The following is a 22,527-nucleotide window of genomic DNA, read 5'->3' as shown; positions in this document are numbered from 1 at the left end:
ATTAAAATAAAGGAGTAAAATTATTTGTTGTTGACACATTTCAAGCCTTTAAAGTATTAAATAAATATTATTATTTGTCTTGCTAGTTAATGTTATTGTTGATGTTAAGTGCCTTTCAGTCGGTTCTGACTCATAGTGACCCTGTATATGGTGTCTGAGGAACAGATGATGGGTTTGAACTGCTGACCTGTGGTGAGCAGTCTAGAGCATATTCTACAGCATCACACCATATTGTTATTACAACGGAGGCCCAGAAATGTAGGGCCAATCAATTGCTAGGTAATTGTGACAAAAATTTATGAAATCTGTGTATAGTATTAAACGTAGACCTTATAGGAATGATGGTCAAAATTATGCTGATTTCACACTAGTGCATTTCCTTGGAAAAGTTAGGAGCATCTAGATATTTCCATAATGTCACACTTTCTGGGAAACCTAAACTGATGCTTACCTTGCTAAGTCAGCATATGTTTTATTTAAAAATAATAAGCATATACTCCTTCATATATGTGTAAGTGTGTACACGCACATACAAACTTATATACATATGTACACTTAATGACATTTCCTCCTGCCAATATATACCTAGGAGAATACCCACAAGGATCCCAAACAGCATGAGATTGATGAATCCGGTACAATATCCTAGTCAGTCATCCACTGGCGCTGCCACTAGATTGTAACCTTGTACTTAGTTGTGCTACCACTCCTTCATAATAAAATAGCAGACTGAAGTGATTTTCAAGTGGTGTGGGAGACCAAGGGAAATCTTCTCTGCCTCCAGTAAGCACAGAATGCTATTAATGAGCCATGGATGGCTCCCCTACTATGCAGTGCACTTAGCCACTTCCTCCTTTTTGTGCTCACAGAAGCTGTGATTATCAAATTCTAAAGCAGCAGTTTGAAAAATGACTTCACTTTCAAGAATTTATGGAATATATATACTTATATATTTTATTTCTGCTTGCCATGGGGAATTGAATGTCTGCTATTGACATAAAGTTTATAGAGCAGTTTGAGCTTCTGGGATAGAGGGGATATGATTGTAAAGAGGGATAAGAATATTAAAGGTGGGTAAGAATGCTAGTATTGGCTCTATAGTTTTTTCCTATTCATATATATTTTTTACCAGATCTCTATGTGCAGAGGGGACATAAAACCACATTGAGATTTGGCAATGAACTTACAAGGAGATTGTTATTGCTGTTAGGTGCTGTCAAGTTGGTTCCCATTCATAACATCCTTATGTACAACAGAATGAAACATTGTCCAATCCTGAGCTATCCTCACAATTGCTGTTACATTTGAGCCCATTGTTTCTGTTACTGTGTCAATCATCTTGTTGGGAGTTTTCATCTTTTTTTGCTGACCCTCAATTTTATCAAGCATAATATCCTTCTCCAGGGACTCCTTCCAGATAACGTGTCTGAAGTTTGAGAGATGAAGTCTCACTATCTATGCTTCTAACGAGCACTCTGGCTGCACTTCTTCCAAGACAAATTTGTTTGTGCTTCTGGCAGTTAATGGTACTTTTAATATTCTTCACCAACCCTATAATTCAACTGCACTGAGCCTTCAATAGTCTTCATTATTCATTGCTCAACTTTTACATACATTAAAGTTTTACATATATAAAAGGCAATTGAAAATACCATTGGCATGGGTCAGGGGCACCTTAGTTCTCAAACTGGTATCTTTGCTCCTTAATGCTTTAGTCTTTTGCAGCAGATTTAATACATCGTTTGATTTCTTGACTGTTGCTACCTTGAGTGCTAATTGTGGATTCAACCAAAATGAAGTCTTTGAGAACGTTAATCTTTTTTCCATTTATCATGATACTATTGGGCCAGTGGTGACAATTTTTGTTTTATTTACATTGAAGTATAATTCATGCTGAAGACTGTTTCCTTTGCTCTTCATCTGTAAGGATTACAAATCCTCTTTGCAAGGTTACAGCATTTGAATATCACAGTTTATTAATGAGTCTTCCTCCAAACCTGGTGCCATGTTCTTCTTCATATGATCCAGCATCCAGGATTATTTAATCATTTGAAGAAGTATAGTGAAAGGATACAACCTTGGCACACACCTTTCCTGATTTTAAACCATCCAGTATCTGCTTGTTATGTTCTAAAAAACAAATGTCAGTGAAAACCTTATGAATTGCAGTGAAACATTGTCTGATACAGTCAGTTTTGGCAGGTAAGTCACCCAGCTTGTAAAGTACTCAAAATACAACAGTGGAAAATTTCCTCCTCAAGGTAGAGTCGAGTTTAATGATGTGGATAGAGTAAAGTTTTTGAGACCTTTATTGGCTAATGGAATAGAACTCAAAATGAGAAGAAAGCACTGCAAACATCAATTATTAATCAGAGTGTGAAATGTAAGCAGTATGAATCTAGAAAAATTGAAAGTTATAAAAATGAAATGCATAAAGAATGATTTCCTAGGCATTGGTGAACTGAAATGGACTGGTACTGTACATCTGGAATCCAACAATCATATGGTCCACTATGCTGGGGATGAATAAATTGAAGAGCAATGGTGTCACATTCATCACCAAAAGGAACATTTCAAAATATTTTCCAAAGTATGACACTGTCAGTGATAAGTTAAAATCCACATGCCTGTGGTGCTATTGGATAAGCACTGTACCATTAACTGTAAGGTCAGCAATTCAAACTCACCAGTTATGCCTGGGAAATCTTATACAGGTTGCTATGTGTTGAAACCAACTCGACAGCACTTAACACAACACAAGGAAGGAAGACCAGAATACAACTGTTATCCAAATTTACACACTAATACTAATGACAAAGATGAAGAAGTTGAAGATTTTAATCAATTTCTACACTCTGAAATCCTATGGATAAAATTGTGATTAATGAATATTCCAGAACATTTAATTGTGCTCATGAAGAACCTGTACATACACCAAAAGGCAGTTACTAAAACAGAACAAGGGGATACTGAATGGTTTAAAATCAGGAAAGGTATGCACCAGGGTTGTACCCTTTCACCATACTTATTCAATCTGTATGGTAAGCAAATAAACCAAGAAACTGTATTGTATGAAGAAAAAAGTGATATTAGGTTTGGAGGGAAACTTACTAACTACCTGCAATGTGCACATGATACACCCTTGCTTGTGAAGGGAAGAGGATTTAAAATGCTCACTGATAAAGATCAAAGACCACAGCCTTCAGTATGGATTGTACCTCAGTGTAATGAAAACTAAAATCTTCACAACTGGACCAACAAATAGCATCATGACAAATGGAACAAAGAAGTTGTCAAAGATTTCATTTTGTTTAGATCCACAATCAACACTCATGGAATTAGTAGTCAAGAAATCAAATTATATATTGCATTAGGGAAATCTGCTGCAAAAGACCTCTTCAAAGAGTTCAAGAACAAATATGTCAGTTTGAGGACTAAGGTGCACCTGATGATCCAAGCCATGGTTTTCTCAATTGCCCCACATGTATATGAAAGTTGGACAATGAATAAGGGAGACTATAGAGAATTTGAATTATGGTGTTGGAGAGGAATATTGAAAGTTCCACAGGCTGTTAGTAGGACAAACAAATCTGTATTGAAAGAAGTACAGCCAGAATGCTCCTCAGAAGCCAGGATGATGAGACTTCATCTTTCACACTTTTGACATGTTATTAGGAGGTTCCAATTCTTGGATAAGGACAGTATGCTTGACAAAGTGGAGGGTCAATGAAAAAGAGGAAGACCTCCAACACAATGGATTGACACAGTGGCAGCAACAATGGTTTCAAAGGTAACAATTGTGTGAAAGGCACAGGAGTGGGTAATGTTTCAATTAATTGTGCATAGGGTCATTATGAGTTGGAGATGTTTTGATGACACCTAAAAAGCACAACAGTCTGAAATTGATCAAACATGTGATCAAGATGTATTTATAATTACTAGGAATTGGAATGCAAAAGTTGAAAACAAAGAATGATGATCAGTTGTTGAAAAATATTGCCAAGGTAAAAGAAATGACTCTGGAGATCACAGAATTCTGTGAGACCACTGACCTATGCATTGCAAATACTTTTCTCCAATAACATAAACAGCAGCTATACATGTGGACCTTGCCACATGGGATTCATAAGAATCAAATTGACTACATATGTGGAAAGATTATGAAGAAGCTATATATCGTATAGAACAAGGTCAGAGGGTGACTACTGAACAGATCATCAATTCTTCATATGCAAGTTCAAGTGGAAGCTGAAGAAAGTTAAAACAAGTCCAGGAGAGCCAAAGTACGAAGAGTATATTCCACCCAAATTCACAGATCATCTCAAGAATAGATTTGGCATATTGAACAATGAAGACAAATATTGGACAAATGGTGGGATGACACCAGGGACATTATCCATGAAGAAAGCAAAATGTCATTAAGAAGATAATAAAAGGAAAGAAAAGACTAAAATGGATGTCAAAAGAGCCTCTGAAATTTGCCCTTGAGCTCTGAATAGTTAAGTGAAGGGAAGAAATGATGAAATAAAGAAGTTGAACCAAAATTTCAAAGGCTATCTCAAGAAAACATATTAAAATATAAAATAATGTGCAAAGACATGAAGTTAGAACCAAAAGGTAAGAACACACTCAGAATTTCTCAAGTTGAAAGAACTGAAGAAACAAATTCAAGTATGAGTTGCAATACTGAAGAATTCCAATTGGAAACACTGAACAATGCATGAAACATGAAAAAGAAGATGGAAGTAACACACACAGAGTCACTGCACCAAATAGAATTGGTGAATGTTCAACCATTTCAGGAGGTAACATATGATCAAGAACTGACAATATTGAAGTCCAAGCTTCACTGAATGCTCTGGTGAAAAACAAGACTCCAAGAATTTATGGAATACTGATGGAAACATTCCAACATATGGATGCAATACTGGAAACATTTCTCTCTGCCAAGAAGATTGAAAGGCTGCTACCTGGCCAATTTATGGGAACAGATCCTTATTTGTGCCTATTCCAAAGAAAGGCAATCCAACAGAATGTGGGTGCTCTCAAACAATATCATTAATACACAGTATAATTTGCTGAAGATAATTCAAATATAATTGCAGTCTTACATTGTCAATGAACTGCCAAAATTTGAAGCTGGATTAAGAATAGGACATATATGGAAGGATATCATTGCTGAAGCCATATACATCTTGGCTGGAAGCAAAGAACACCATAAAGATATTTACCTGTATTTTATTGACTATACAAAGGTAATAGACTATGTGAATCATAACACATTATGGGTAACATTGCAAAGAATGGGAATTCCAGAACACTTAATTGTGCCCATGTAGAACTTAACATAGACCAAGAACAGAACAAGGGGATACTGTATAGTTTAAAATTAGGAAAGGTCTGCATCAGGGTTTTATCCTTTCATCATACTTATTCATTTTATATGTTGAGCAGATAATCTAACAAGTTGAATTATATGAAGAAGAATGTGGCATTAGGATCGGAGGAAGACTCATTAACAATCTGTCTACAACATGAAGATGACACAACCTTGCTTGCTGAAAGTGAAGAAGACTTGAAGAACTTACTGGTGAAGATCAAAGATCAATGATCAAAGATCTTCAAGAATGGATTGCACACCAAAATAATAATAAAAAAAATCCTCACAACTGATCCAATAAGCAACATTATGATAAATGGAAAAAAAATATTGAAGTTGTAAGGGTTTTATTTCATTTCCTTGACTCCACTCAGTGCTCATGGAAGCATTAGTTAAGAAATCATACAACATATTACACTGGGAAAAATGCTGCAGAAAACCTCTTTAAAGTGTTAAAAAGCAAAGAGATCACGTTGAGGACTATTTTTGATTGTCTCAGATGCATGAGAAAGCTGTCCAATAAATAAGGAAAGCTGTACAATAGGTAAAAAAAAAAAAAACAGAGGAAGAATTTGTGTCTTTGAATTATGATGTTGGTGAAGAATACTGAATGGACTTCCTGGGAGAATGAACTAATCTGTCTTGGAAGATGTATAGCAGGAATGCTTCTTCAAAGGGAGGGTGGCGAGACTATGTCTCTCGTAGTTTGGACTTGTTATCAGGAGAAACAATTCTCTGGAGGAAGACAGCATGTTTGGTTAAGTGATGGTTCAATGACAAAAGAGGAAGACTCTCAAAAAGATGGATTGATACAAGACTGTAACAATGGGTTCAAACATAGTAACAATTATGAAGGTCATCAGGACAAGGTCATTTTTCCTTGTGTTATACATATGGTTGTTATGAGCTGGACCAGACTCAAGGGCACCTAACAACAACAATATTTCAGCAGGACAAAAAGTATATCTGAAACTAACATTTTTCCTCAATTTGAAACAGGCAATCATTTGATATAATTTTCAGCTGCAATTTAGATTATCTGCTACATAATTTGCCATTATAGCCTGCTCTAGGATATAGTTGAAATAAAAAAACCTATGCCAAACATCATTAGATAATGAGTCATTTTGTTATGTGGCTGATAAAAATATTTGTATGAAAAAAGTATATTGAATGGCATAAGGATGCATGCATTTCAAGTACCATAGGTGGTCCTGGTAAAATATTCTAAAATGATTTATCACATTTACAGGAGAAATAAATATAAACTATAAAAAACAAATATGAGAATAGCTACAGGAAAGAAGAAACAGTCATGTCCCCAAAACATGTATGAATTTTATTTTGTCTAAAAGAGCACACCTGGTGGAGTATATACTTTTTGTGAGTTGCATTGCTGTATAATAACTAGATGATTTAGCTGAATTCGGCTTCTGGCATTGAATCTGGACATTGAATCCTGTGACCATGTAAATAATATCATCACTGCTAACATACTTCCTCTGTCATACTTGGAACATATTATTAGGAGGGACCAGTCCCAGGAGAAGGACATCATATTAGGAAAAGTGGAGAGTCTGTGGAAAAGAAGAAGAGCCCCAATGAGATGGATTGGCACAGTGGCAGCAGCAATGGGCTCAAGTTTAACAATGATAGTGAGGATGGTGTAGGCTGGGCTGTTCTTCCTTCTATTGGGCATAAAGTTGCTATGAGTTGGAACCAATTAGATGGCACCTAACAGCAACAACAACAATGTTGCAAGCAGTTGTAAGAAGAGGGCATGAAGTCAAGAAAAATAAATGAAAAAGATCAAGAAAGAAAAGTGGATGCATTCAAAACTTGTTGAAATAACATGAAGCAAAATCTGAAGTAAAGACAGAATACTTCAGATTATGTATTCAAATGACAATGAAGAAGAAAATTTTCATAACTCATTCCAAATGAAAAAAGTCCAGCCATTTTTGTAAGGAAGGAAAATGGTTATATATTTTTCTTAGTTGTTGGTAAGTGCGGTTGATTTGGTTCAAATTTATAACGACCCTGTAAGGTTTTCAAGAAGTAGCTGGTGGGTTTCAACTGCTGACCTTGTGGTTTGCAGTCTGGTGCTGAGCCTACAGAATCTCAACGGATGTCTCTTTAGATAGACATATATTAAATAACACAATGAAGTTAAAATATGAATAGTCTGTTAGGCATGAAAAATATTGACTCGTGTGAATGTCTTTCACATTTCAGTGTTTCCTTGCTATCAGTAAATATTTTTGCAACACGGTCTGCCTGCAATGCACCTTGGACTTCTTCCTTCAGTATCATTGGCTCTTTGTCACATTCTACTTCTTGAAACAATTGAACATCGACCATTTTTAAATGTTAAAGATATAACAAATACACTTTGAAATATAATTTCCTGCATCCTTCTCAACTCTATTATTTTATACTTTTATATAAAACAAATTATTTAAAAAAAAATAAGGGATATTTTAAGGATGTCACTTTTAACAAAAATAGTTTAAAATTTTTTACTCTGTCTCTGCCTAGTTTTCATTCCTTCTTTTATTTTCTGAATAGTCTAGTCAAATGAATTTAAGAGGAACAAAGTAAATGGTAGGATTTAAAAAATATTAAATTGAGTCACTCTTTGTGAATATACATTGGTTTAAGGGGTGCATTTGTTGTTGTTAGGTGTTATCAAGTTGGTACTGACTCACAGTGACCCTATGCACAACAGAACGAAATACTGCCCAATCCTAGGCCAACCTCACAATTGTTGCCACGCTTGAGCCCATTGATGCTGCCATTTTGCCAATCCATCTTGCTTGCGGGGGGGGGTCTTCTTCTTTTTCTCTGACCCTCCACCTTACCAAACATGATATCCTTCTCCAGCGACTGGTCCCTCCTGACAATATGTCTGAAGTATGAGAAACAAAGTCTGGCCATCCTGGCTTCCAAGGAGCACTCTGTCTACACTTTACCAAAATACATCTATTTGTTCTTTTGGCAGCCCACAGCACTTTCAATATTCTCCTCCAACACCATATCTCAAATGCATCAGTTTTTCCATGGTCTTCCTTATTCACTGTGCAGCTTTCACATGCATATGAAGTTATTGAAAATACCATGGCTTGGGTCAGGTGTACCTAAGTCCTCAAGCTGACATCTTTGCTCTTCAACACTTTAAAAAAGTCTTATGCAGCAGATTTGCCTAATGCAGTACATCATTTGATTTCTTGACTGCTGCTTCAATGAGTGCTGATAGCTGATCTAAGAAGAATGAAGTCCTTGACAACTTCTATCTTTTCTCCATTGATAAGAATGTTGTTTATTGGTCCAGTGGTAAGGATTTTTGCTTTCTTTACATTGAGACGCAATCCATACCAAAGGCTATGGTCTTTGATCTTCATCAGTAAGTATGTTAAGGCCTCTTCACTTTCAGCAAGCAAGGTTGGATCATCTGCATATCATAGGTTGTTAATGAGTCTTTCTCCAATCCTGATGCCTGATCCCAGCTTCTCGGATTATTTGCTCAGCATACAGATTGAATAAGTATGATGAAAGAATACGACCCAGTCATATATCTTTCTTAATTTTAAACCTTTTCGTGTTCTCATGTTCTGTTTGAACAGCTGCCTCTTGGTCTATGTACACATTCCTCATGAGCACAATTAAGTATTCTGGAATACTCATACTTCACAATGCTGTCCATAGCTTGTCATGAGCTATACAATCGAAAGCCTTTGCTAGCCAGTAAAGCACAGGTAGACATCTTTCTTGTATTCTCTGCTTTCAGCCAAGATCCATCGGCCATCAGCAATGATATCCCTTGTTTCATGTCCTCTTCTGAATCCGGCTTGAACCTCTGGATGTTCTCTATCAATGTATGCTTGCAGCCATTTCTGTACTACCTTTAGTAAAACTTTACTTGCATGGGATATCAAAGATATTATCCAATGATTTCCACATTCTATTGGGTCACCTGTCCTTGGAATGAGCACAAATGTAGATCTCTTCCAACCAGTTGGTCAGACAGTTGTCTTCCAAATTTCTTGGCATAGATGAGTGAGTGCCTCCAGTGGCCCCTCAGTTTCTTGAAAGATTACTATTTTTATTCCATCAATTCCTGGTGCCTTGTTCTTTGCCAGTTCTTTCAGTGCACCTTGGACTTCTTCCTTCAGTATCATTGGCTCTTTGTCACATGCTATTCTTGAAACAATTGAACATCAGCCGTTTTCTTCCTTCCATCTTCTCTGTGTATTCCTTCCATCTTCTCTTGATGCTTTCTGCATCATTCAATAATTTGCCCAGAGAATCCTTAATGATGAATGTCGAGCCTTAATTTTTTTCTCCAGTTCCTCCAGCTTGAGAAATGCTGAGCATGTTCTTCCCTTTTGGTTTTTTGACTCCAGATTTTTGCACATTTTGTTGAATATTTGACTTTGTCTTCTCGAGCTGACATTTGAAATTTTCTGTTCAGTTCTTGTACTTTCTCATTTATTCCATTTGCTTTAGCATCTGTACACTGGAGAGCAAGATTCAGTGTCTCTTCTAACATTCATTTTGATCTTTTCCTTCTTTCTTGTCTTCTGAATGACTTTTTGCTTTCTTCATGTATGATGTTCTCGATGTCATCCCACAACTCTTCTGGTTTTCAGTCTTTAGTGTTTAATGTATCAAATCTGCTCTTCAGATGATCTCTAAATTCAGGTGGGACCTATTCAAGGTCATATTTTGGCTCTCTTGGGCTTGTTTTCATTTTCTTCAGCTTCAGCTTGAATGGTCTGCTCTACAATCTGTCCCTGGTCTTGTTTTGGCTGATGATATGGAGCTTTTCTATTGTCTCTTTCCACAGATGTAGTCAATTTGATTTCTGTGTATTCCGTCTGGTAAGGTCCATGGGTATAATCAAGATATTTGATTATGCTGTCTAAAGAAGGTATTTGAAATGAACAAATAATTGATTTTGCACAATTCTATCATGCGATCTCCAGCATAATTTCTATCACTAAGGCCATATTTTCCAACTATTGATCCTTCCTCTTTGTTCCTAAACTTGGCATTCTAATGACGAGTAATGAACAATACATCTTGATTGCATAGTGTATTAAAAATACACACACTATCCTACTAAATAGTTAAAAAGGACCCCTAGTAGTATAGTGGGTTGTACATTGGGCTGATAACTGCAAGGTCAACAGTTTGAATCCACCAGCTGTTCCCAGGAAGAAAGATGAGCCTTTTTAGCTTCTGAAAAGATTTATAGCCTTGGAAACCCTATACAGGGTCACTATGAGTTGGAACCAACTCAACAACGCACCACCAGTAGCAAATAGTTAAACATGATCAAGCAAAATAATTAGCTTTGTGAAGTGACTGTGCTTCATTTAATTTCTTCATGGTAATATAATAAAGAAACATATATTTAATATGACAAGTGAATTTATAGAGTCCTTGTGTGGCACTCTAGGATCAGCACTGGACTGCTAACCACAAGGTTGGTGGTTCAAGCTGACCAGCCGTTCCTAGGAAATCCTAGAACTAACTCAACAGCACACAGCAACAACAACCACCAATTATTTAGTGTACATTCCTTCCCTACCCCCACTTAGTATACTGTGATGTATCCAGTATTAAAAAATGCTGCCATTATTCACAGAAAAAAAAATCTACAAATAAAGTTATGCAAAAATTAATGTATGATGAATGATTTAAATATAGAACTCAGAATAGCTTATTTAAATGCCATCAGAAAGGAACATGTTACCCGCAAAAAGGAGTCGAGGGATCCATTCTCCATGTATTCCACCACAATCATTACGGGTCTGCCTGCAAAAACAGCAAGAGAATGCACAAGGATTAGAACAATTACAGAAATATGTGTTGTCGCTTGAGAGTTCTAGCTGTGGAAGTGAAATAATTTGTATTTTATTAATAGCACTTTCATTTACCAATCTGCTTCTATGAACCTACTCATACATGGGCACCGCTCAATTTCTCTATAGCATTATTTTTTCTGAGTTCATAAAAGAGACATGCTTTACAATATGAATTAGTATTTCCTCTTTTTAAGATCTGCAATCACTTGTTTAGATGATATTTCTTTTGTTCTCTAGATTTTTATAAAAAGGAAATCAACAAGTTAAAGTCAGGGCTCAAGTAGTCACTGTAGTGGCTTTGGCAGTTCTAGTATAATTTCTCCTATAGTGGTGTGGATTTATGGCAGAATTATATTAGACTGAGCATTTCTGCAATATTCATAAGGCAAATCAGAAAGGTGACAATTATAAATTATCTTTAAAAATAATAAACATTCATTGTAGTTTGCTTTGGAGGAGTTTTAAACAGAAAACCTTAAGTAGATTGATGCATGCAACAAAGTGGTTGGGATTTGTAATGTTTCTGATCATTTCTTTATTGGACTTTTATTAGATCAACAGAGCATGACTGAAGTACATGAAATATAAGTAACTCAGGTGCAGAAGCTAAAATCAGAAACTGAAAATCATTTATTTCTGTCTTTATCACATCTGTTTGCAATTGTTTACAGCTCCCAATATATGTCTATTAGGTCAAATAATAGATATAAGTAACAGATTTGTTTCAAAGTAAAGAATGCATTTACTTTCCCAATTTCTTAAGTTTAAAAAATTAACTAATTACAGATGAAGGGAAAAATGATATTTACCTGAAATAAACATGTATAACACTTTACTTTTTACTTCTGTATTTCTTGCCTCTCAATAGCTTTTCTTTAGCAATTCAACCTATGCAGGTGTTTTTCCTCATGAACATAAAGAAGATCATGAAAGAATTTATGTATACCAATGATAGAAATATTAGATCTTGTACTGCAATTTATATCTCTTTTATGAACTTTTGTGTTTAAAAAAGTGCCAATAACAAATTACTACAATGCCTGCAAATGCTAGATTTTACATTTGAATCTCTATTTTAAAGAAAGATGTGCTAAAGGTTAAATGTAGTAATAAAGCTCCCAATTTATCATGCATAGAATTAGAACCCAAAAAACTTTTCCATTTGTGGTGGATATTAAGTTATATTATGTAATGACCCTCAAAGTCACTGCTTTTACCTAAATATGAATAAAAAACCTTATTAGAAAACATTGAGGTCAAATGAACTATCAGCACTATTGCCGGCAGGGTTCTAGAAGATCCATCCATGTTTTAAATCTGAACATTTCTAATGAAATAGTTTTTTGGCCACTGGTTTTGGATAGTATGCAGTTACTCGTATGATACTGATGGAAATGCTTAATTAACAAGGCATGGAAAATAAAAGGTCAAGTTTATTCTTAAATTTAAAAGTTGAGACCATTATTCCATTATAATATCTGTATTATGAATTATAGATATTAAAGGAAAAAAGTTGTGTGGGTACAATGACTTCCTGATTTCTCATACCACTGCTGCCAATGATAAGTTAGTCAGTTGTTCTTTTCCTTAACATTTATTCTCTCCTTAAGAACACCAGCCTTATTAGAATAAAAAGCATTTACAGCCACTGAGCATATATGAGGTGTAAGCACTGCTCTTATAGTGATACATATGTATTGTTATTATCCTTAAAACACAGATAAGGACATTGAGGGAGAGAATAAACGATTTGCTTGAAGTCAAGCAGCTAGTAAATGACAGTGTTAGACAATCTGTCTTAGGTCTTAAACTCTTAACCTTTATGCTAGAAGTGCCTCTCAGACAAGATTTATAGCTAAAAGCTCTAAGTCTCATTTGGTTAGTCTGTCCTTTCTAGTGATGGATCCTGTCTTTCTCAGGTAACTATATCACCCATGGTTGCACCAGTTGACATTATTGCCTATATCGCTGCTCCAATTCCTTGAGAGTCTCCTTAATTATTTTGTTGTTGTTAAGTACCGTGGAGTCATTTCCAACTCATAGTGACCCTGCACATAGTGACCTCATTCCTGGAGCAGAAAGCCTCATCTTTCTCCCATGGAATGGCTGGTAGTTTTGAACTGCTGACCTTGAGGTTAGTAACCCCTACGCTACCAAAGATCCTTTTAATTATCTTGGTGGTGGTGTTAGTGTGCCGGGGAGTCGGTTCTGACTCACAGTGACCCTGTATAGGGTTTCTGAAGCTGTAAATTTTTACGGGAGCAGAAAGCTTCCTCTTTCTTCCTCTGAGCAGCTGGCAGTTTTGAACTGCTGACCTTGAAGTTAGCAGCCCGACTCAGAACCACTACACTACCAGAAATTTCCCATACTTGAGTTCCAATAACATTTATAGCCTGCACATTTGTGGTACCTCATTTTACATTACGTTGTTTGCTTTATCTTCCTACAGATGTTTTGTATCCCAGTTCACTGAGATTCTTTCCCATAGAGTTGAGTATAGTAGGTGTGCCATAAAAACAAATTTGTCTATTTGAATTCATACTACCCAAGAGGGTAGTGGAGTGCTAGTGTGGTGCTGAAGGATAAGCATGGGACTGCTAACCGCAAGTAGGCAGTTCAAACCCACCAGTGGCTCCTTGGAAACCCTATACAGGGTCGCTATGAGTCGGAACCGACTCCAAAGCACGTAACAACAACAACAACATGAAGGTAGCATGGAAGTATTTCAGCTTGATTTTAATCCATATGAATACAAAGCACTACGAAATTAGCAGCTCTAACTGTGAAACTGGAGACCTGGTGTGGCAGTACAGGAAAAGTGCAGAACTGCAAGGTTGGTTTGAACCACAAGGTCGGTGGTTCAAACTCACTAGTTGCTCCTTGGGGCTCCATGGTCGCTATGAGTCTGAAGTGATTTGACAGCACTTAACAACTAGTCTTTAACTCCTTGGGAAATCTTTTATTCAGTTTGAAAATTCATCGGTGGTAAGTTTCATCTTCTCATTAAGGATAATACAAAGTCAAATGAAGTCTCTCTTGGTTGCTTGTGAATTAGAAGTTTCACACTTCAGTTTTTCATCTTTTGTCTTTTGTACAGTAACATCAAATGAGAGCAGCTGTTATTTCTAAAAAAAGGCATTGCTTTTAGGAAATATTGCTGGCATCTAACCTGTAATTTGTTTCCTAGTGGTTTTTGATAGTTACCTTGTGAAGCTTATAAGCAACTTTACAATCTATGATTATATTTTATAATCAATAAGATAGATATTAGTAAAGTTATAACAATAAGATGATATTCTTTACATGTATTACATGTTGATAACAGTTTTTTACATCTTTTTAATATTAAAAAAATTAGATTTAAATTTTACTCTTGGTGTTAGTGGTATGCTGTGGAGTTGGTTCCGACTCATAGCGATAATGCATAGGGTTTCTGAGGCTATAAATCTTTATGGGAGCAGAAAGCTTCATCTTTCTCATACAGAACGGCTGGTAGTTTTGAACTTCTGACCTTGAAGTTAGCAGCCTGACTCATAGCTGCTATGCTACCAGAGCTCCTTTTTACTCTTATAAAATATGTTTTAAAGTCATTAATTCTCTTTTTGTTGTTGTTTGCCAATGAGTAGATACTGCCCCATACAGTTTCCCAGGCTCTAATCTCCAAGTCTTTCTCCTCTCAAGTGGCTAATTGGTATGAACTGTGAACCTTTTGGCTAACAGTTCAGTACTTAGCCATTGAGCCACTGGTGCTTCTGAATTGCCTTTTAACATTTTCAAAATATATCAGCTAGTTACTCCAAGTGCCTACTCACATAATCACCTTAATGTTTGCATTGTACTGAAGTCAATGTTTAAATATCAGGATTCTTGAATGGTAGCCAATTCATAAAACCCCCAGATCTTTTTCAGAATGCTCATCAGGTTGAGTGTAAAAGATTCTAAAAGTCACACAAAATGAGATTCTCAGGGTTTCCTTCATAAATAGCCCAGAAATGGATATGGATATTTTTAATTACTTTGGAATCAAAATCCCCTAAGAATTTATTTATTTATATTCAAGAAACAATGAATTATATCATCCTATAATATCTATTTTTGTTTTAGAGAAGAATACCTATTTTTTTTCATTGGGACTTTTATGGGCTATTGATGAAGAAATCTTTATCAGATTTGTAGCATCTGTGGTGCTGAAAGATAATGCGGTGGATCACAAGATCAGTTTGAACCACAAGGTCAGTGGTTCTGACCTTCCAGCTGCACCTCAAAAACCCCATACAGGGTTGCTATGGGTTGGAACCAACTCGACGGAACTTAACAACAAAACTTAACAACAACAACAAATATTTATGGTGATTGTGACGTATGTGGTCTGGAGATACTATATGATCACAAAAATGTTTTTTGTCCTGTTGTTAAAGCAAAAGACAAGCATTCTTTAAATGTTCCAGAAAAATGTTGGGGAAATATATTTCCAGTGAAACAGATTTTAGATTTGTCCTTAGAGAAGATATATGAAAGAGTGTTAACATTTTCTTATAAGTAATGAGTTCATGCTAGATGTATTTCGTATTGATTTTCCAACTTATAGTGTGCAGTCAGTAACATCCGAAATCAAAACAAATCTCAACAAGCTCCAAACACTATTACAGATTCAAATCATTTCTAGTTTATTTAACATTATATTATGTCTCTATTTTGTCTATCAGGTAATAACATTTGTAGTGATAACTTGGATTGACAGGGTGCCTGATATTTTCCCTAGCTGTTATTCAAGACTTTTCAAGCCAGTTATTTAATCTATTTCTACCACCCCTGTTTCTGTTGCAGAGATAGAAAAGTGTAATTATAATCTCAAATGGATATGATAATAATGAAATAATTTTCTTATCTCTCTAAGGCATTCAAAAGATATGGGTGACATAAATATGAACAAAGTTATAATATATTAGATCACTGTTTTCATTCATAGGATAAGCACCCAAATTGGAGAATTAATTTCCTCTAATACTCTTACCTGCTGATTATCAGATCATGTCCTGTACAAATCTGTCTCAGTGAGTTCAAATTCAAACTCTTAACATTTCCCCTGACTTTTCTTTTCTCCTTATATTGCTCCCTCAGTTTAAACATCATTCATCTACTTATCCAGATTTGAACTATTGGATTCACACTTAATCAAACCTCTGTTAGTCCATAGGCTACCAAGTTTTGTTGATTATATAAAAAATCTTTTGTCACTGTCCACCTTCTCCTCTCTTTTTCTCATTTCTTTTGTTGCAAGAATCTGTCACTGGTTTCTTTGCTCCTATTATCGTTCTCCATCACAAGCCAAGCCTTTCAAAACCACTAGTCCTGTTTTTTGAACAATAAGTGATCCATAATATAATTTTTAAAATGCCTACTAGCTATCAGGAATGTAGTGGTTACGAATCGGGCTGTGATCCGCAAATTCAGCAGTTTGAAATTACCAGCTGTTCTGTGGGAGAAAGATGAGTCTTTCTGCTCCTCTAAAGATTTATAGCCTTGGAAACCCTGTACAGGGTCGTTATGAGTCGGAACCGACTCCACGACACATAACCGCCACCACCACTATGGTTTAAAGCACTGGATCACAAGGTTGGTTTGAACTGCTAGATGGGTGGATCAAACTCACCAGGTGTTCCTCGGAAACCCTATCATAGGGTCGCTAAGAGTTGGAACTAATTTGACGGTACTTAATAACAACAACACTATGTATCAAGTAAGGAGCCCTGGTGGTGCAATGGTTAAGTGTTAGGCTATTAACCAAAAGGTTGTTGGTTTTAGTCCATCCAGCAACTCTACAGGAGAAAGACCCTGTGATCTGCTTCCATAAAGATTATAGCCTAGAATATAGCATGGGGCAGTTCTGCTCTGCTACATGGTGTTACTTTGAGCCAGAATCGACTTCACAGTACCCAACAACATGTATCAAGTATCCCTCTGGGTTCTGGAAAAACATCTTCAAGTAATACAAGATCCCTGCACTCCTGGGTTGTGTATGGAAAAGAGAATAGAGATAAATTATCAAGCAATTGCTATAAAAGGCTAATCTCTAAACATTAACATGTACTTATTGCACTGTTTATTGCAGAATTAATGTCTAAACTGCTTGACAATTAAATTCCTTCATAATCTCTCTCTCTTTTTTTTTCTCCCCATTGTCATCTTTACCTCCTTTATTCCCATGCCTCCTGTTTTTCAAATTCTCTGTTGTTAAGTGCCATGGAGACATGGACACAGTTCCGACTCACAGCAACCTTGTATAGGGTTCCCGAGACATTGTGGTTAGCAGTCCAGTGCTTATCCTACAGCAACACACCAAGACTCTGTAATCTAGGTGGCTCACAATTCCCTGAGTATGATTTTATCTGCCACTCCCTCCTTCTTTGGCAGATTGCCTTTCTCATTACTTCCACTTAATAAATGATATACTTAAAAAACAACCAAACAGAAATAAACAGCTTACTATCTACATTGTAAATTCTCACATGAATCATTGTCCTTTATAGAAAAACTGTTGTTTGTTTACTTTCTCCTCTCTTTACATCCTTTTCCCTTATAATTCACACACAAAAATTGACTATTTAGAGTACACAATTCCATGGATACAGATATATATGCAACCATGCTGAGTCAAACTTACAACATTTTAAGCACCTCAGGAAGAAACCCCTTTAGTTATCATCCCATTAACATCTTCCCCCTTGCTACAGCCCTTAAGCAACCTCTAATCCAATTTCTGTTTCTAGAGATTTCCCTATTCTGGACTTTCAAATGAGTGGAATCATATTGAATGTGTTTCTCTAATGATGGCTTCTTAGATTTAGGGTAATATTTTCAAAGCTAATCTATATGTCAGTATTTCATTTCTTCTTATAGGTGAATCATACTTAATTGTATGGATCTATTATATTTGGTTTACACAATTGTCCATCGATTATTATTTGAATTGTTTTTACCTTTTGTGTATTATGAATAGTGCTGCTATAAACATTCTCATACAAATTTCTGTGTGGGCATGTGTCTTAATTTCTCTGTGTATATATATATATCTGAGAGTAGAATTCCTGGGTCATATGGTAACTCTACATTTGTATGAAGAACTGCCAGACTGTTCTCTTAAGCAACTGGACTATTTTACTGTCTCACAGCAGTGCATGAGGATTCCAGTTACTGGAGACTTTCACTAACACTATTTATTACCTGACTTTTTGATTCTAGCCAGCCTAGTGGCTGTAAAGAGTTTACAGTGGTTTTGATTTCCACTCCTGTTGATCAATGATGTTGAGCATCTTTCATGTGCTTATTGGTCATTTGTATATCAACTCCGGAAAACTGTCCATTCAGCTCTTTTGCCTATTTTAAAACTGGGTTATTTGTTCTTTATTAATGAATTGTAAGAGTTCCTTGCAAGCCCTTATTGTTGCTTGTACTGACTCATAGCAACCCTGTATAGGGTTTTTGAGGAGCAGCTGGTGGATTTGAACCACTGACCCTGTGGTTTACAGTCCAGTGTTGATCCTACAGCACCACACCAGGAGTCCTGCAAGCCCTCATAGGGTACATGATTTTCAAATATTTTCTCCCATTTTGTGGATAATTTTTCCAATTCTTAATGATCTCTTTAAAACACAAAAGTTTTCAGCTTGATTAAGCCTTATGTATCTGATGAATGCTTCAATAAATCCAAGGTCATGAAGATTTACTTGGTTTTCTTCTAAGAGGTTTACACTTTTGCTCTTACATTTGATCTTTGATTTTGAGTTAAATTTTGTATATGATGTGAAGTAAGGGTCCAACTTCATTATTTTGCATATGGCTATTCAGTTATCCTAAGGAGCTTTGGTAGTGTAGTGGTTATGAATCAGGCTGTGAACATTAAGGTCAGTAGCTCGAAACTACTAGCTATTCCATGGGAAAAAGATGAGGCTTTCTGATTGCATAAACATTTACAGCCTCGGAAACCCTATACAGGGTCACTATGAGTCAGAATAGACATGACAGCACTTAACAACAACAACAACATCCAGTTATCCTAGCACCATATGTTGGAAGAAATCTTTCCCCATTAAGTGGTCTTAGTACCATTATAGAAAATCAATTGGCTATAGATGTATGGATTTATTTCTGAACTCTAAATTTGATTCCACTGATCTTCATGTCTTTTCAGTTCAACTGTCTTGATTACTTTTGCAAGATTTGAAATTGGGAAGAGTGCATTCTCCTCCTTTATTCTTTTTCAGGATTGTTTTGGCTAGTCTGGGTTCCTTGCAATTCATAGAAGCTTTAAAATTAACTTTTCAGTTTGTACAAAGAAGTCAATTGGGATTCTGATAGGGATTGCAATGGATCTGTCGATAAATGTTTCTCCATCAGTCTTAGTAATCTAGTGCTGCTATAACAGGAATACCACATGTGAGTGATTTTCAAAAGCCAGAAATTTGTTCTCTTACATTTGAGGAGGACAGAAGTCCAAATTCAGAGTGTCCTCTCTCGTTATTGACTTTGCCAGAAGATCCTTGTCTCCATTCAACTTCTGTGGGCCTGATATCTTATTGTTGTGGATGTGGCTAAATGCTGTCAAGTTGGTTCTAACTCAAAGCGACCCTGTATATGCTTCCTTAGGAGCGGCTGGTGAATTTGAACCACTGATGTTGTGGTTCAAACGACCTTGCGGTCCAGTGCTTATCTTACAGTACCAGAGATGTCTATGTCTTGGCATCAATCTTCCCCTGAATCTGGGAAGTTCCCAGTGCAGAACCCTGGATCCAAAGGCTACACTCTGCTCCTGGCTCATCTTTCCTGGTGATAGTAGGTCCTTCTTTGGTTTCTTTCTTCTTGTTTCTCTGATAAGATAAAGGGTGATTCAGACCGCACCAGAGAGAAACTCAACTTACATCGGATCAGGGTTATGACCTAATTAAAGTTATTGCATATGACCCAGATCCTCTTCAATGGATTGGCTGATGAGTATCAGGCCATATAAAGTAGGATGATTACATAGTTGCCAATGAGAATTATGGCCCAGCCAAAGTGACAAAAAAAAAAAAATGGGGGTGGGTGGGACACAATTAAATCCATGATATATTAACCACGTTAATTATTCTGATCCATTAAAGTGAGTTTTTTCCTATTTATATCTTCTTTAATTCCTTTCAACAGTAGTTTTCAGAGTATAAGTTTTGTACTTCTTTTATTAAATTTGTTCCAAAGTATTTTATTCTTTTTGATGGCATTGTATATGGGACTGTTTATTTAATTACATTTTTGGAATTTGCTTTGCAAGTCTATCGAAATACAATTACTTTTCTTATATCCTGCACTCCTGCTGAAAATTTAAAGGTAACGGCCTGGTTTTTAAATAAATTTTTACTGAATTCTTTAGATTTTTATATGCAAATCATGCCATCTTTGAAAAGAGTTAATTTTACTTTTTACTTCCAAATCTGGAATTGTTTATTTCTTTTTCATGTCAGTAGTCCAAGCTGGTACCTCCAATACAATGTTGAATAGAAAAGAGTGAAGACCCTTGCTTTTTCCTGAACTTAGGTGGGAGGCATGCAGTCTTTGACCACTGAGTTTTTTGTTGTTGCTGTTGTTAATTGATGTTGAGTCAGTTACAAGCCATAGTGTCTTTGCATAGGGTTTCCAAGGAGTGGCTGGTGAGCTTGAACCACCGCTCTTGTAGATCAAACCGACTTTGCAGTCTAGTGCTACACCAGGACTCCCTACTGTTAGTTGCGAGTTGTGGACTTTTAATAGATGCTCTTCAGTTTGAAGATTACCCTTTCTATCCTAGTCTTTTATCATGACAAGGTGTCGCTGTTGTTAGGTACCATCGAATCAATTCCAATTTGCAGCTACGCTAAATAGGATTTCTGAGGCTATAAATTTGTATGACAGCAGAAAGCCTCATCTTTCTCCCAAGACGTGGCTGGTGGGTTTGAACTGCTTACCTTGTAGTTAGCAGCCCAGTGCTCATCCTACAGTGCCACCAGTGCTCCTGAAAAGGTGTTAGATTTGACCAGAAAGTTTTTCTGCATCTATTGAGATAATCATGTAATATTTTAAAATATTCTATTGACAAGATGTATTATGCTAGTAGATTTTGGGATGTTAAAGTAACTATTTTTTTTGACAAATCTGACGTTGTAATTCTGTTAGCTTCCTAGGGGTGCAGTAACAAAATACCATAAAGTAAGTGGCTTTAAAGGACAGAAATCTATTGTCTTACAGTCCTGGGGGCTGGAAGTCTAAATGTGGGGTATTTATGGAGCCATGTTCCCTCTGTCTACTTTAGGGAAATATCTTTTCTTGTCTCTTCCAATTTCTGGTTATTGTTGTTAGTACCATCAAATTTGTTCCAACTCAATAGCAATACTGTATAGGGTTTCCGAGGCTTTATCTTTACAGGAACAGAAAGTCTCATTTTTCTCCCGAGGAGGAGCTGGTTAACTTGAACTGCTGACCTTGTGGTTTGCAGTCCAGTGCCTATCCTACAGAGCCACTGTGCTCCCTTTTAAACACATACTTCAATATATATGTTGTTGTTAAGTGACACTGAGTCGATTCCGACTCACAGCAACCCTATATAGTGTTTCCAAGGAGCAGCTGGTGGGTTTGAACGACTGACCTTGTGATTTGCATTCCAGTGTTGATCCTACAGCACCACACCAGACAGCCTCAGTATATATAGTTTAAACATATACTGAGGAGGAATTCAATAGGATTTCCTTCAGGAAATTTGTGGAAATTTCCAATCCAAATTTGTGGTAATCCTGGACATTTTTGGCATTCTTTGGCTTTTAGGTGTGAGTGTTTCTGTCTCTTCTCCTCTTTTATAAGACACTATTCAGATAAAACCAGGACTCATTCTATTCCAGCATGATCTTATTAACATAACTGACAACAACTTCAGAGAAAGACCTCATTTTTCAACATGGTCACATTGTAAAAAAAAATATTAGGACTTCAATATACTTTTGATATTGAATTTATGTGATAGTTTACATGGGAGAACTTTAGTTTTGCATTCATTCCATTTTATAACATCTCATTGCCAAGGTTCTAATCCCTTCCATGCATCATCAACCACCCAAAGGGTATATCCCAGAAACCTGCCCCCTAAACTTTCCCCTCCTCCCCCCAGTTTTCGGCCCTTTCCCTCTCTGGGTCCAAAGTTCCCAGTTGCTTCATCATTCCATGTCATCATCTCTGTCTCTATCTCAGGCATCTCTGTTTCTCTGGGTAGGGTCC

The 22,527-nt window shown here is 36.3% G+C and overlaps 1 protein-coding gene across 1 annotated transcript in view; it reads right to left on the bottom strand.

Moving 5' to 3' along the window:
• The window catches only part of EPHA6 (EPH receptor A6), an 837,864-nt gene that overhangs the window by 160,642 nt on the left and 654,695 nt on the right, over positions 1 to 22,527 (bottom strand). Inside the window, exon 11 of the mRNA XM_006868630.1 lies at positions 11,139 to 11,200. Within this exon, the coding sequence (XP_006868692.1) occupies positions 11,139 to 11,200 (62 nt within the window). The remainder of the gene's footprint in view (positions 1 to 11,138; positions 11,201 to 22,527) is intronic.

The sequence above is a fragment of the Chrysochloris asiatica genome, unplaced genomic scaffold, assembly GCF_000296735.1.
Source record: "Chrysochloris asiatica unplaced genomic scaffold, ChrAsi1.0 scaffold00120, whole genome shotgun sequence".
Taxonomy (NCBI): domain Eukaryota; kingdom Metazoa; phylum Chordata; class Mammalia; order Afrosoricida; family Chrysochloridae; genus Chrysochloris; species Chrysochloris asiatica.
This window is presented reverse-complemented; position numbering and strand designations above follow the sequence as displayed.